General features: G+C 33.2%; 2 protein-coding genes across 4 annotated transcripts in view; one reads left to right on the top strand and one right to left on the bottom strand.

Annotated features, from left to right (window-relative positions):
• The window catches only part of LOC124368744 (transient receptor potential channel pyrexia-like), a 29,862-nt gene extending 19,413 nt beyond the window's left edge, over positions 1-10,449 (top strand). The window contains exons 7-10 of the mRNA XM_046826085.1: positions 558-899; positions 3,281-3,583; positions 9,114-9,355; positions 9,990-10,449. Of these exons, the coding sequence (XP_046682041.1) occupies positions 558-899; positions 3,281-3,583; positions 9,114-9,355; positions 9,990-10,323 (1,221 nt within the window). The 3' untranslated portion in view covers positions 10,324-10,449. The remainder of the gene's footprint in view (positions 1-557; positions 900-3,280; positions 3,584-9,113; positions 9,356-9,989) is intronic.
• A 3,047-nt stretch (positions 10,450-13,496) lies between these two features.
• Positions 13,497-16,097, bottom strand: part of LOC124368743 (alpha-tocopherol transfer protein-like) — a 50,860-nt gene continuing 48,259 nt past the window's right edge. For all 3 annotated transcript variants that reach the window (XM_046826084.1, XM_046826083.1, XM_046826082.1), the window contains 2 exons: positions 15,551-15,653; positions 13,497-13,801 (listed from right to left, as the gene is read on the bottom strand). In XM_046826084.1, coding sequence (XP_046682040.1) covers positions 13,641-13,801; positions 15,551-15,653 — 264 coding nt within the window. In that variant the 3' untranslated portion in view covers positions 13,497-13,640. The remainder of the gene's footprint in view (positions 13,802-15,550; positions 15,654-16,097) is intronic.

Below are 16,097 nucleotides of genomic sequence, written 5' to 3'. Positions count from 1 at the left end.
AACAGCTCATCAAGCATTCAGATTGAGGTTTCATTTCCATGGCAAGATCGCTTGTTCAAGTCGAGTTAGCTTAGCTAGACGTGTGTATACATCTAAATTTTCATCTATTTCAGTAAAAGGTGGTAAAAGATTGTTCAGTGTACCCATCCAGGTATGTACTGAGTTGGTATAGTACTAATTGCTGCATCTATTCGTAAATAATACAGTTCAATCGTATCAAGCCCATTCCGAGCGTGTTTTGTCGTTTATTTGTTTTTAAGAACGGCTGCTGTATTTCTATTCAAATTATTTTAACTTAGAAATACTCAAGATATATTCATTACTATGTAAGGCTATATCATAGTATCTTTGATACTATAGTAACTATGATAGCTCTATTATACTTTAAAGGAGCTGAACAAGACCTAATAAATGTTCAGCATTCAAATAAAAATAACATCAAATGAAAACAACATTGTTTTAATGGTTAGCACTAATGATTAGAAAAGAATTTCAGGACACTGATGTCAAAAATATTGAATTTCTCTGATGTTTTTTGAATTCTATGTGAATTATAGGTGGAATGGTCCAGAGTTGTGCTGATGATCTCCTCCTTTCCATTACTAGTGCACTCTGCTACAGAGCTCGTGTTTATGGGCAAACAGAGGCTGCAGCAGTTCGAGACTTGGCTGACACTCTTCAACACTTCGCTCTCTTTGATGATCACTCTCCTGGGAGATTCAGGAGTCGTCAGGGAGTATGAGGGAGTAGTCCAGTACGAAATACCGTGCTGGATACGGCACGTAGCTTCTGTTGTTATTCTTCTGAGCTGGTGCGGTCTGATGTTACTGATCGGGCGGTTTCCCACATGGGGTTACTACGCTCTCATGTTCAGTGTTGTTCTTCAAAATGTCATGAAGGTACAACATTTTGGATAAATACACTCAGTATAAGGTGTATTCCCTCCAATCTTCTTCTTACATGTTTTCTTATCTGCCATATATAATAAATTAATTAGTGTTTTATAGTATCTTCTCATATAAGTTACTGAGTCCAAACCTTGTCTAGTGCCAAAATAATCATAGAATTTTTAAGTGCTTATTTATGGAGCAAATAGTTAATTCGGCTGTAGGATTTTTTAACTAAATATTAATTTAACTAGTATTATTTAATTGTGTTTGGTTTTACACAAGATTCAGTTCAATTCAAAACCTTATTTATTTCCAAATAAAGAAATTACAATACCATAATAGATTAATATATACTATAGTAATTTTCAAGTATGATTAAAACATTAACATTACTTAAAATATATGAAAAAAGTACCCACATAGGCAAGCCTGTGCATGGGCACAAGTCGTTGAAAAGATAGGTCGACCCACATTGCCGATATGTTTTAATCATACTGTATATAACTCAGATATATAGCATACTTAACACTCACGTACATACATAAATACATAAACCTAGCTCCCAATACAATAGAACTAAAAAAAAAGTAAAGTAACGGGCATAGGCTGGTAACAGACAAGGGCTTTAAGTAAAAGAAAAAGAAAATTCCTATCTGTAATTGGATGCAATAACGTTCTCCAAAACTAAGATGCAACTAACAACTAAGATGCGTAAGATGCAACTATAGTTTAGAAATTTAAAATAAATATAAGGAAACTATACAAGAAATTACATTTTGATGATTAGTTTAATATTTTGTTTTTGGTATTGGGCCGTTGAGAAAGTAACCCATGTTTTTGTTTGACGAAGTAATCGAATAACACCATCATTTGTGCGTAACTATATTTCTCAGCTTGGTTAATGGCTGTATTGTCAAGGGGTATCATTGAGCAATTTTGTTCTGGAATAGTTCCTATTCAGGTAATGCTGAATGTGCAATTATGTGGCCAAAATATTTTAAGGGAACAAAACTTCACTGTCAACTACCATATTTTGAAGTAGATTTATAATGACCTACATTAAGAATGAAGTGTTCAGTCATTTATGGTTAGTATGATGATTTTGGTTTGTTAAATGAGAATATTTAAGAAAGCTATCTATTGGTTGAACTTTTTACCATTTACATAGTCTAAGAGCTGATAGTCAATTTGCACTGCACAACCTGATTTTTCTTAAATCGGAAGAGAATTTCTTGTAAGAAAGAAACAGTTTGTCAGCCACACTAGTTTAGGTGAGGGTCGAAATGGGAGGGTATCAAAAACAGCAAAAATATGAAGCGATATTGTTTTTCTCTGATTGTACTTTTTATGTATTGAACCATTTGAAATCGACCGTCAAACACAGAAACAATAGTTATATCAGTGTCAGACAACTAGATAAAGAGGTTGGAAGTCATCACTTTAACGGTCTATACAGGGTGTAACAAAAAGGTTGGGCTGGCTATATATTTTCAAATGTTGTGTGTGTTTCTAAGCTAAAAATAAAGAATAACTTTTTACCAATTTCCAGTTTGTTTAGCCACTAGCTGCTATTTTGTATTTTTTAATAACAAACTATTATCTCTAAAACTAGTAAAGCTAAAGAAACCAAATTTGGCACATAGATTTGAATAGTTAAGAGGAAAAAAAAAAATATATAATTGTGTTATTTTCTTTAATGTTACCAAAATAGCGTCTGTTGAAAAATTTTAAAGTCAAATAACAAAATAACCAGTATAGTTATAAAAATATGTACTTGATACCAACTATTTGAAGAATACTACTGCAATTCCAACGGTACAAGTTTCTATGGAATGTGTCAAGACATAAGCGAGCACGACCGCTTTAAAGATATGCTTGCACAAGCCGGGGGTGCCAAACATGCCATACATAGTTGAGAGTTATCAGTTGTTTGTTCCTCCTGGCTTCTTCAATAAATAAGTACCGTTGGAATTGTAATAACATTTTTCAAATAGATGGTACTTTGTATTTTTTTTTAATTGATGTAAAACAGCTGATGCCTATCAGAAGACAAAATGTTTGCTACTTCTGGCTTGTGCAAGGGTACCTTTATAATGGTCGTGCTCACTTGAATCATATGATTCTGATATACAAACTGTTGTAAATTGTTCAAAACAGTAAATTATACATGTAGTGTTGTTATGAGTGGTTTTCTAGTAAAGTGTTGTACTCGGCTAAGGTTATAATTTAAACTTGTGTAGTATTTGATACAATTTAAATTGATTATATTTTTATAACTAATCAGAGCTACAACAGAGCATTAACTACACTTGAAGTGTTCACAGATTTTGAAAATTTTACTGATGTTAATTTATGGATTATTTTCAGTCTGAAGTCGCATTCTGTCTTAGGTTTTCCTGACATTTATATGTCTGGTGATCGGTTTCGCTCTCAGTTTCTCAGTACAATTCCCTCATGACAATCAGTTCAACAACCCGTGGCACGCCCTGGTGAGAACCACAGTGATGATGACTGGTGAATACGACTACATGGATCTCTTCAGTAAAAGTTCCAATGTGAACGGCAACAGTTACGATGACAGTGAGAGTGAGACCCTTGTCCCCACCAGTCGAATCATCTTCATGTTGTTCGTTCTGCTAGCGTCCGTTGCCCTCATGAATCTCATGGTGGGCTTGGCTGTCAGTGACATTCAGGTAATGTGCTCCTATGAGTAAAATCTTGAAAATCTTTATGAATAGAATAAAAATATTTAGTGACCAAATGAACGTTATCATGAATATAATACGTGTATTAATAGGTTTTCATTCTTCTTAAGCAAGAAAACCTATATATGATTATTATATTCATGCTTTTGAATTAATATAGTACTTAAACGCCCGACAGGGTATTTTTGAAATCGAAACATTTTCCATCTGTGTAATAACTTTTGATAGCTAGGTCGTAGAAATTTAAAACTTTTGGTCCAAGGAAGAACCCTATTGATTTTGAGGTCAAAAGGTAAAATGGCAGTCCGTCTGTCTATCTGTGTGCTACATCTTTTGTTACATTCTGTTGTGTCCTTCAATATCCTGTTGTATCAATTTATTTATTTTGAAGTTATGACTTTATAAACATAAACATAGAAGTAAAAGTCAATAATTTTTAAATATTCTGTATGCAGCATAAGTTATGTAGTTATGAGGGTTGTCACTTAAGTTCTTAGGAAATCCACGAAATGTTATTTTTGTGAATGTTGGAGCTAGCTTCATTTCGCCTTTCGCTTAGTGCAGTGTCTGTAATCTATCCCAGACTTGACTCCTGGAATCTGGAGTTCACGTTCATCTGAAGAGATTAAAAAATTCGTGAAAACGATCTTCGAAGAAGAGGTGTTCTCACTGCCTCATCAGGGCATAAGAACACCTCTTCATCTAGATTAAATTTGGCTGCTGGGTACCTCTTTTGTAGTATAAGTGTCCCTGGTGTACAAACAATGTGAAGACTTCATTTTGAGTGTCTTGTCACTGAATTTTTTTGGATCTCTTCAGACAGTCGTAGTTCTAGATTCCAGCAGTCAAGTTTGGGCAGTGTAAGATTACAGATCCTGCACTAAGCGGAAGATGAAATGGAGCTAAACTCAACATTTGCATTGAATCAACCCTTCCCACCATAGCTATGTTATGTTATTTGTAGTATTGAAAATGTTTACTTTTAATAAGCGTTATCGTTCACTCACTAGACATCTGTTACTGCCATTATATCCATCACATGGTTTATTTTTAATTTCCATTGAAGAAATGAACTTTTGTTTTAATTTAGAAAAATATAAAAGTGAGTTTTGAACAATGACAATGATATTTACAACACCAAAAGAGATGAAAGCTAATTTAGATGAAGTTCATGCCACATCTGTTCCTGTAAATTCAACTTTCTACTATTGGGTGAAGGGTTTAAACATGGACATACCACCATGAAATGTGAATGTTGTTTGAGACATCCAGTAGAACTGACCATCCTCAAAATGATTGACAAAACCCACAATGTGGTTTTTGAGCAGTTGATGAATCAAAGTGTGTGAAATGGTTGGGGCCACCTACGTAATGTAAGGAACAATGTTTTCAAATTTGCCCCAAAAAACGCAAAAAATTGAGTTTGAACGGATTGTTAGTAAGATGGGTGCTGTGTCTGTTAGTTGTGAGAATTAAATACAACCATGTGGCTGACTTAGCACTTCTCTGTCACAATCCTCACGGATTTCTGCATTGTTACGTAACTGATGTGGATGATGTGTGCTTACACCTCTCTACACATTATAGACAAAGAAACAGTAAAAAAGTGAAGTTTTGAAAGTAGCTTCTAAGAAGACAAAGACAGTAAGTGAGACGGGTTGGCAAGGTGGTGCCCACTGTTTTTTTTGGATGCACACAGAATCATCTACTTGGTTACAATAAAAAAGGAGCAAATGATAACTGGCGACTATTATTACATCATCATTATACTGGACTGGTTGGCACTATTGCCATCCTTAAGTGAAAAATCTAACAACACAGAAACAATGTTCGTGATTCACGCCTGCAAAGTTTGATGGTCAAAGTTATGGAATTAAAGTTTGAATTATTTTAACATCCACAGTATTTAACGGATACGGCTCCCAGTGACTTTTGTATCTCCAAAATATCTTATAGGACAGTGGTTTGCATTAAACGAGGAGATGATCATCCAAACAGATGCCTATTTTAAGGAGGTGAAGTTCTATTTTTTTGGAAGCTTAAAAATGTTGTTGACATGCTTGAAAAATGTGTAGAGCTAAAAGGAGAGGTAAAAAAATATTTGTGTCCCATCATATTTTAGTGACTTATTATATTACAGCAGTGAAGATATTACAGATTGTGAATATAGTTATGTTCTTACAATTGCAGTAACCTGATGGTAAAACATTGTTTTGTAACAAATATATCAATTACAATTTGTTAGGGTATTACAATAACAGATATGGTTGGAAAGGATTTATAAATTTCCTTTCCTGAATTTCCAAATTTCAATCATTTTTGTGAAAGCTCATTACTTACAACAGATGATCTGAAAACATGGTTTATGGATTTTTGCCATTGTTATGTGTTAGCAAAATCTGAAACACCAAATTTTGGGAACTGATATTTAATCTATTCTTCAGATGTCAACAAAACCTGAGATATAAGGCTAAGTATACACATAAATTGATGAATCAACAAAAACATGTCAGTTAATATACCATTGGCATATTTGAAAACAGAAAAAAAATTGTGTCATATCCTGCTTTTATCATCATCTTTTCTTTTGGCCTAAATGCTGTGGTCTTTTTGTTACCTGTTCTATTGCTATACATGATTTTTTATAATCTTATATATAACACAGTTTACCTCAATTTTCTACTACCATTTATTATCAGTTCAAATTCATCAATAAGGGTTTATTGACATTTTATTGTTGTTTTCCTCATAATATTACACTTTTGTAGGACATTCTTTTATGCCTAGTTCTTTTTCCATTAGTCAATCCTTGATATCCTTGTATCTGAAGATTTATTATTATTTTTAAAATGTTGTATCAATAAGGTTTTCTTCTATGTACAAGTGTATTACTTGCTTTTCTTCTGTAATTTTATCCTCTCCTCCTTCGTTGTCTGGAGTCAAAAATATTTCCTTTTTTAACTTATTTGACTTTTAAAGTTTTAGCCTACCTCTCCTCGGGTATACCACTTGATTTAATTTCCTCTTTACATTCTTCGTGTTCCTACATACATTTTAGTGTAGACACCATACTTTCTCCTAATGCTTCCTTTTTATCTGCATCTTTATAACCTTAGCATTAATCCTTTCAGCCTGTCATGAAGTATCAAGGCTTAAAATGAACATGCACATTAGATAGTTACTCCCTCATTAGTGGGTTTACACCTATCTGACACACTGGTCTATTTGTTATGACCTCCTCCAAGCTTTTTATACTCTGGGTGACCTCCTTTACTCTCTTATCAGTTTGTTTTATCTGTTTGTTTAGTTCCTGATCGCAACTTAATTAATTTTGTATACTCCCCCTTAAGATTTTAATTAATTTATTAAATATATCTTGTTTTTATCGACCCACCCAAACTTCACACCTCACATTCAATATGTGCCTGCAATTTCAATTTGAAACTTTAATGCCTACCAGAGCATTTTGTTTAATTTAACATAGATTGCAGTTATGAGTTAGGTTAGTTATTCACCTGAGAGAAAGATCAGATTGCAGATCTCAAAACATAGTGTTACTGATCGTATCGTATCACTGAACAATGGCAAATGTCCAGAAAAATCCTCTTTCCTTCACAATCCTTCCATTGTCAAAAACAAACTTCAAACAAAGAACTAATGACATGCTAGTTTGTCGCTTCTGGAATTTCAAATTGAAATGATTACAAATTATCAATCATGATCAATTAAATATAAAGATTATAATTACTAACCCATTGACCACTACTAAATTAAGTTAATTAGTACCAAAATATTAGCATTATTTTAGCAGTATGTAAAATGTACAGTCATATGCTGCAAAATATACTGAATCTCTCTGAAAGTCATGTACATGTTAACTCCTGAGTTAAAGCAAATGTTTATGGATGTGAAAGGTCATGCGAAGGTAATTTGTTCATGCTTACTTTATATTATTTAAAATTTTCCTTCCATAGGAAATAATCTTCTCATAAACTTCTGTAAATCGTTTGAAAGTGTCTCAGAATATACTAATTTAACTTATCTGCAAATAAACTGTCAATAAAAAAAAAATTACTAGTAATATTTCCTGTAAAATTTAGACTATGTGAGAGGTTACATGTGAGTAAATTGTCAAATATACTTTTTAAACATGTAAGTTAAATAACAAATTTATTGTACTTACTATTGTAAGAAAATGAATCTATTAAAAGAACAATATACAAAATGGAACTTTAATTTATTACAAGATCTTAAGTGCATTTATAAATTTAAATGATTGTATCAGGGAATATTGCCGAATTGGATGCAGAGGGAACAACAAAGTTTTAATTACTTTGAAAACAATTCAGTTAAAGACTACCCAATGTCAAGTTTGTGCGAACAAATATTTTAGAAGAGATAAGACGAGTTCCCAAGCTACTGATTATGTTAATCATAATAATACTACAGACTATTTAAAAAAATGTTGCAAATTGTCGTTGATGTGACCTCTCATATGTTAATTATATTTTTGTTTGCTTCAGCATTGTGTAATTTATCATCTTCATGCAATATATTGAATATGAAAAAATAAGACAAAGACCTTTTTTACAAGCACATACAAGAGTAATTTTAAGAGTCACATACAACTTGAGGTGGAAAGTAAGAGGTTTTAAGATGTAAGCACTGCAGGAGAGGTAGAGATTAAATAATAAGTCTTAGAGTGTACATTTCCTCTCTCTATATACTCATATGTTGAATGGCTTAAACGACGTTGGTGAATCAAGAATCAAGAACTTCGTTTTCCATTAAGTAAACAAGTTACAATTGGCATCGTCAAGAAGTAATAAACAATATTAAATTTTTGAATGTAAATATTATTTGTTCAGTCTTGGTATCATTTATTATGACATGTCATTAACAGAAAACCAGTGTTTTGCTTGTTCAAATGATCTTTAACATTTACATTTTACATCTAAGATATCTAAACCGAGTTACTAATGGTTGTATCATCTGCATAGAGAACAGAGAAAGTAGAACATTATAACCAAAATTATTCACAAAAATCAAAAAAAGAAAGGGTCCCAGTAACGAACCTTGTGGTACTCCTGCTGTAACATTTAAAAATTGAGAATATTTGTTTTTTATACAAACCATTTGTCTTCTACCTGAAAAATAACTTTCCAATAGTTGTAATTCTTTGTTTAAAATTCGATAATTTTTTAGCCTTTTTGACAACAAGGCATGAGAGACTTTGTCAAACACCTTACTTAAATTAATCATACTTGATCCTACAGCAATTTATTTTCAAAACCATTAAGAAAAAAAATCTCCAATTGCTTCTACTGCTCCAGTTGTTGATTGTTTAGATCTTAAACAAAATTGATAAGTGTAGAGCAAATTGTTATTTGCAAAATATTCATGAAGTTGTGGTATTAGGCAAGATTCAATCATTTTACTTAAAATGGGTACAATTGTAATGGGACGATAGTTGTCTGGATTTTTCATGTCTCCTTTTTTATGAATGGGTGTAATACAGGGTTTACAGACAGAGGGCAACATCAGACGGCTACAGAAGCAGTCAGAGTTTGTGGCCCACCTGGAACGCCTCCTAGCACATCGGTTATTTGTCAAGTACTTAGAATGGTGGGTGCCTCGCTGTATATCTCGCCACCGTATCCCCAATTCCATCTCCATCCAGCCCAGCATCATCACGAACTACGAGATTCTGTCTACACCTCTCCTGGAGGCTGTCATCAAATTGGCTCTCCAAAACAGGAGGTATTAATTATTTCTAGTTATCTGAAGAAAGAGGATCAAAAGTACTAGCCAATTTCCTAAATTACTGGGTATTTCCTAAATTATGTGAATTAAACCATTTTTTAATTTTTTCTTAGTTTCTTCCTTTTACTCACAACTTGATTCCACGAGGAAGAGTGGTCTGGGTCTATATACCTGAAGTGCTATTTACAGTGACGGTGCCATGTATTGTTGTGACTTGTAAACACAACCTCAAAATTCAATCACTGCCTGTTGTAGGTTATAAATGTACTAGTTTATCAAAATGTTAAAAATTTTTAGTTATCATGATAACCTGATCACTATAAATATTTTTGTTTTCTTCAACCTTTAAAACTAAAATGTTTAAATTTAAAAAATGTATTAGTATACACAGTCTTAATGTGTTTTCAAATTTTGGATATGCTATATTAATATTTCAATTTCAGATTTTATAAGTTTTTGGGTATAAGTCAAAGCCAATTATTCAATGTCAGAGCTTTAGATATATACAACTGAAGGCAAACTTGAAGTAAATATTACAAGATAATAGACAGGATGTGTGCAGAAATCAGAAAGGTAACACAACAAAGTCTAGTCATACGTTTAATGAAGTTGTATTCTTCTTCCTTTTCAGTAAATATCCTACCAAACAATCGGGATCTCCATTGAATTACGGCTTAAGTATGTATAAAATGAAGAAGATGTCTGATCCAGGACCGAAGACAATCAATGAAAAGCCTTTGTTGTTAGTTCCAAGAGAGATATCAGCAACTTTGGGCGATATAGTCGAGCTGAAACAGCTTCTCCTGGAGACTCTGACAGCACTGAACAGCCACCAGCACCAGCAAGCAGAAGACGTGGCAGATAGCAACAGACCTACTGAGGACAGTGCCATCAGTGTCAACGCGATGTTACGCAGGGTCAGTACACCCCACCATTCTGTCGTACATCAGGTCTTCTCTCACTGACTATCCAGTCATGATGGTGATCTAAGATTAGACAATCCTGTGTAGAACAGTTATAATCGTAGTTAACACTATTTAAAATATTGTGAAATATTCAAAATAAAATAAAATTTTTAATTTTCAAGTAAACAATCTATTCAATTTCAAGCAATTCCTTTACACGGAAAAACATTTTTGGAAAATCCAACACAACTCTCCATACTCTGTGCACAGTATTTGTTAACACAGTTGTGTGCATGGACTTTGTTGAATTATGATATCAGTTGTCAATCAAATCAATATCAATTTGGGGTTCAAGCCAAAACAGGAAGGAATAGCATACGCCCTGGTAAGTAGCATTTCAGGAGTCCTTCATGGGAAAGTATGAGTTGTAGACTATTCACAGTGTAAATATCTCAGGTTTTAAGTCTATTTTATATACCTCTTGATTAACTTCAAATGTATATATAAATGTATAAATGCTATATAAACTATATATAGCAAATCAACACATTTCAAGCTAATCAAGAGGTATCCTGTGCGTTATGCATTATTACCACCCTCACTCCCCAAGATCGTAACACAGCTATACGCCTCCTATAATTTAACCTGTTCGTCTTATAGTTTCTCAGGTATACTAGGTCTGTTCAATAAATATTAAATAAATTATTGTATAGTAATTATAAAATAATTATATATATATATATATATATATATATATATATATATATATATATATATATATATATATGTATGTATGAAAACTTACAGTGATTTTAGTTTAAAACTCACTTAAAGGGAGAAATTTCTGAAAGATTCAATTAATGTAATTCTTAATATGTGGATTACTTTATTGTATACACATGATGCATATGCACAGTAGGAGGCATGTATAGTATTAGCAATTAGGGATTGCAGCTGAAGGGCAAGTAATGGCAAGTAAATTAAGAGGTATATAACAAGAAGGAAGGACCTTGTACGTACACATGTCCACACCCACAAGCTCAGAGGGTCGAGGCAAGCTCGGCACCTACCGTTTTCCATTCCAGATTATGCAGTGACATCTTTGACTCATGACTAAGCAATACTCTGCGACAATTTCTGTGTATTATAGTTTTTCAAGTGTACGAGGTCTGTTCAATAAATATTAACTTTTGTTTTTTTTTTTTTTTCGAAAATTATTTACTTATTCACCAATCTCAATTTTGTCCCATTCAAAGTAATCTCCATTAGATATTGTACACTTGTGCCCAACGTTTCTTCCAATCCTTGAAGCACATCAAAAAGTTGTTTTTTGTGATCTTGTTCAGCTCCTCCTTCGATACCGTCTTTATCTCTCCTATCGTAGCTTAGCGTCATCCTTTCATGGGCCTCTTCGGTTTCGGGAACAAGAAAAAGTCACAGGGGGCCAGATCTGGGGAAGATGGTGGCTGCGGCATCATCAGTGTGTTTGTTTTGGCCAAAACATTCGTGCACAAGTAACGGTGTGTGAGGAGAGGCATTATCATGGTGCAAAAGCCAATTTTTGTTCTTCCACAGATCCAGGTGTTTCTTGCAGATTGCTTCACGCAAATTGCGCACAATTTGCAGATAATATTCCTTATTGATAGTTCTACCATAGGGTATAGGGTTCTTGCCATAGGGCAAGAACTCGTAATGGACCACGCCCTTGCAATCGAAAGAAAACTGTAAGCAAAACTTTCACATTCAACCAACTTGAAACGCTTTTCCGGTCTTGGCTCGTGCGGCAGCTTCCAATGGGTTGATTCGTTGATTCCATAAATCTATGATTTGTCACCGGTTATGACCCACTGGAGCAAATTTGGGTTATTGCTGACAGAGTTCAATAGCTCATTAGCAATTAGCTGTTTTTGGTCGAAATTGAGTGATTTTGGTATGAACTTCACTTTTTCGAATAGGCACAAATCGAAGACAAGCCATGACACGTACAAGCAAAATGGTCGAACTTGTTGGCATACCTCAAAGACATGTGTACCAACTAATGTCACAAAAAAAATATACATAACCCGCAGAAATTAAAAAGTCACGATATTTTTTGAACATACCTCGTACATGGGTCAAAGTAATTAATTTGACTAAATATGACTAATTGTTTTCTATTAATGTTATAAAAATCACATTTTTAGACCTCAATAAATTACAGGGGAACTTCATTGCTTAAACTACACATCATGTTGTAGTGGTTGCTAATTAATTGAGATAAAGAGATCGTACCTTAAAATTTGAGGGACCAATTTTGTTACCAAGAATCTAGCTCAATAAATAGTTCCCAGACCTTGATATGTTGATTTTGCTTACACTTTTAAATCTATTTGGAGATGCTTTTTTTTGTCTACTTTTTGTCAACGTAGTCCTGAAAGGACATTTGCGCCTCCCTTCCTTTATGTTAAAGCCCTCAGAATCTGAGACTTTTACAAAAGCCAATCAAATTTGGTGGCTCCTGTTCTCTGATATCCTTGGAGCTGAGAAGATTCGCTTCTAGGATTTTTTCCTAATTTTACATGGCAGAAGTGTTTAGCTAAATATGTTCCCCTGATTCTTCTGCCTCTCCACAGAGTCTTCATACATCAGTCTGGCTTAGACTCACCTTCATCAGATGTTTCCTAAGGGGGCCATGTCCTGTCAACATCTCAAATACCAGTCATATATCCTCTTTACTTTGTTCTAGGAGAGCTGATCACCCTTTAGCATAAGGAGAGATACACATTTTAGATTGTCTTAGTCCAGAGGTTCTTCTCCAGGTTAAGGATATAATCCTCTTTCTTAATCTTTTACTAGAGCTTCGCTGTAGGAGAAAGCTATTCCTCAGCCTGGCTTTGGCCCTACCATAAGGGTTTCTGTACCTATTTTGGCAAGGGTATCTGCTTTTTCAATTCCCTGAATGCCCTCATGGTCCGGCATTGAACTGAGTGTAACTTAGTTTCTTTTTGCCAGTTTGGATTAGCTTACCATTTGTCAAAAGCACGATCCACAGTGAATAAGTATTTCCTCCTTTGTTCATACATCTATCTCAAGCATTAAAACCTTTCAAGATGGTGGTCATTCACACTTATGCAAAATCTTTTTCAACTATTCGATAATATAGACCAAAAACTCACATTGAATTAATATTATTTAATTTCACACCAAAGTTAAGTAGTAGCTTTTGTATTTTTAAATAAGTAAAAGAAATAATGTAAGGCTACAAATTTGTGTAATGTTTATTTACAAAACAATCATACTATACATCTTATCTTGATATGTAACAATATTTAAAACAATAGGAATGAGTACAAAATGATAGATTGCTAATTCTATACCAAACAGAAGATATACACAATTCAATCTATAGCAAGTTTTCGGAAGGCTCCCTCACACCCAAATATGTTGTCTGTATTCTGGGTTGATGTACTTTTGCTCAATCTCCGTTTTTCGTTTGTTACTATGGATTCTTGCTTGGTAAACCAGTCAGCATAGCTCTCCAACTTCTTTTTCCATTCACCTGGTAAAACATATTGCTTAGTTAAAAGTCACCATTAAAAAATAACAGGGGCAAAGAAAAGTCTAAAAAACTGTTTAACAAAATTTGGAATTAAAGTGTAATTTATTATTCCAACCCTAATGAAAATAAGTTATTAAGGTTAGTTTGACTTTGGAGTTGCGGATAACTATTGATGTAGTCAGGGTGCCATAAGTCAACGATAATAGTGCAAGGGTCATGTTTTATTATTTGGACTAGTCATCAGACGACCTATTACTCAATGAAATATTATTGCTGACTTATAGGATACCCTGTAAGTGAAGTCTGAGTAAAAAAATAACCTTCATCTCCTACTTTTATAAAATAAAAAATTTAATATTCAAGAGAATGTTCATTAGATTGACTTGATGAGCCTTTTTATTCCACCAAATAAAAGAACATTACTAGGAAATTCAACATCTGTTTATGAAAATGGTATACATAATTATTTAGAATTTCACATTCACTAAAAAACAGGCCTCTTGTAAACTATAATTATTGGTATTTCAATTAAGAGTATGCACTTCTGTATCTAATGGCTGTATCACTAAAGATTACTCTGAAATATGTTAATAAAGGTGATATTACATGTAGTGCTACAGGCTGTTTGTGTAATATGGCTCATGATTTATCCATCAGCATGCACATAATCTTATAGTGTTACACGCTGTTGTGTGTAATAGGGCTCACAATATTTCCATCAGCTCCTTATAATCTAGTAGTGTTACATGCTGTTGCGTGTAATAGGGGTTAAAATGTATCCATCAGCATGCACATAATTTTTGTAGTGCTACATGCTGTTGCGTGTAATAGGGCTCACAATATATCCATCAGCGTGCACATTGTAAACATCTTGTTGTATTACATGCTGATACGTGTAATACTGCCTTATGGGTCTCTTTTTCCTTAATGGGTGCAGCTTATTTTCTTTTTAAACTCAAAATAATGAATATTAGAAAATTTTAAAATACCTTTCATGTTTAATTGGCACAGGATGAAGTCCTATTTTAAGAGTAAGCAGCTTTGGATTAGTATTACATTTTTACGCTTTTTCAATTCAGTCAGAAGGTGGGCGTTTCCTGTATCAAATTTTGAGTTATGTTCTCCATTTTCTTTAAGGAGTTTAATACAAAGTATTTCATTTCATTACAAATACATGTTTTAAGCAGTGTTTTTTAAGGGTTGGATCTCTTTAAATTGTTGGATGGCAAGATTACGGTTGGCATTTGAAAATTTATCTTTCCTACTGTTCTCTCCATTTTGTAAAAACTGAGAAGTATCAAATTTGAGGAAAAATGTAATTGTTTGACTGAACCTTACCACCTGGGTGAAAATTTTGTATGAATTTGTTCTACTAGTAGTATACAAGACTTCCTACTGATGTCCACAAAGATAACTTATAAAGTGAAAAATATGTGACGTCCTAACAGTAAGTGCTGCAAGAAGCCTTTGTAATCAGTTTTTTACAAAACAAAACAAATGTTTTTGACTATTAATTGCCCAGTTAAAATTAGAACAATGTCAGTTTTGTTGTACTTTCGTAGAATGTTGTTCCCAAACTTTATACATAAACATTCACATTATAAATAGTGTATATACATTTATTTTTTATTTAGCCATAAAAAGGTATTCAGCATTTAAAGAACGAAGGTTGGAACCATTCTGGACAAAGAACTTGTGGACAGATGAAGAAAATGAACCCTTTAAGTGTTATGGTTTTGTTGAGCTTACCTTCCAAGGTTTCCACAGATTTTCCACCACCTCCAAAGTTAGAAGGAAGAATTGACTGTGGAATGAAGGGGTACAAAGTCTTGTAGCTTGTATGAATATGAAACTGAAACATTGAATGGTTACTTGATTAACACTAGCGTAAAATAATTATCAAATACTTTTTAAGTGTTAATTTATTATGGTTCATAATTAATTTACTGCACAAATGAACTTCAATAACACATAATATAAATAGGCTAGAATTGCAATCAAGGCAGAAATGAAGTATCTGTCACCAAATAAAAAAAATAATACTGAAATTTTGGAGAGAAGTTTACTAGACAATTTCGAGGTAATAACTTTTTAAAAAAAGAAGTAACAATTTAAAATTTTTAAATTTGACCTTATCACCCGTCTTGTTATCCATCTATAGAACTTTTTAAGTTTAATAACATTTTTGCCTTCTTTTCGTACACATAGTGAATTAAAATATTAATCAACTCAAGTCAAATACTTTATTGCCATTGATCACATTTACATGTTGAAATAGCCATTGTAAATAAAGTAA

This window comes from Homalodisca vitripennis, chromosome X, assembly GCF_021130785.1.
Source record: "Homalodisca vitripennis isolate AUS2020 chromosome X, UT_GWSS_2.1, whole genome shotgun sequence".
NCBI lineage: Eukaryota > Metazoa > Arthropoda > Insecta > Hemiptera > Cicadellidae > Homalodisca > Homalodisca vitripennis.
Note: the sequence above shows the minus strand (reverse complement) of the source record. Positions and strands in the feature narration are given on the sequence as shown.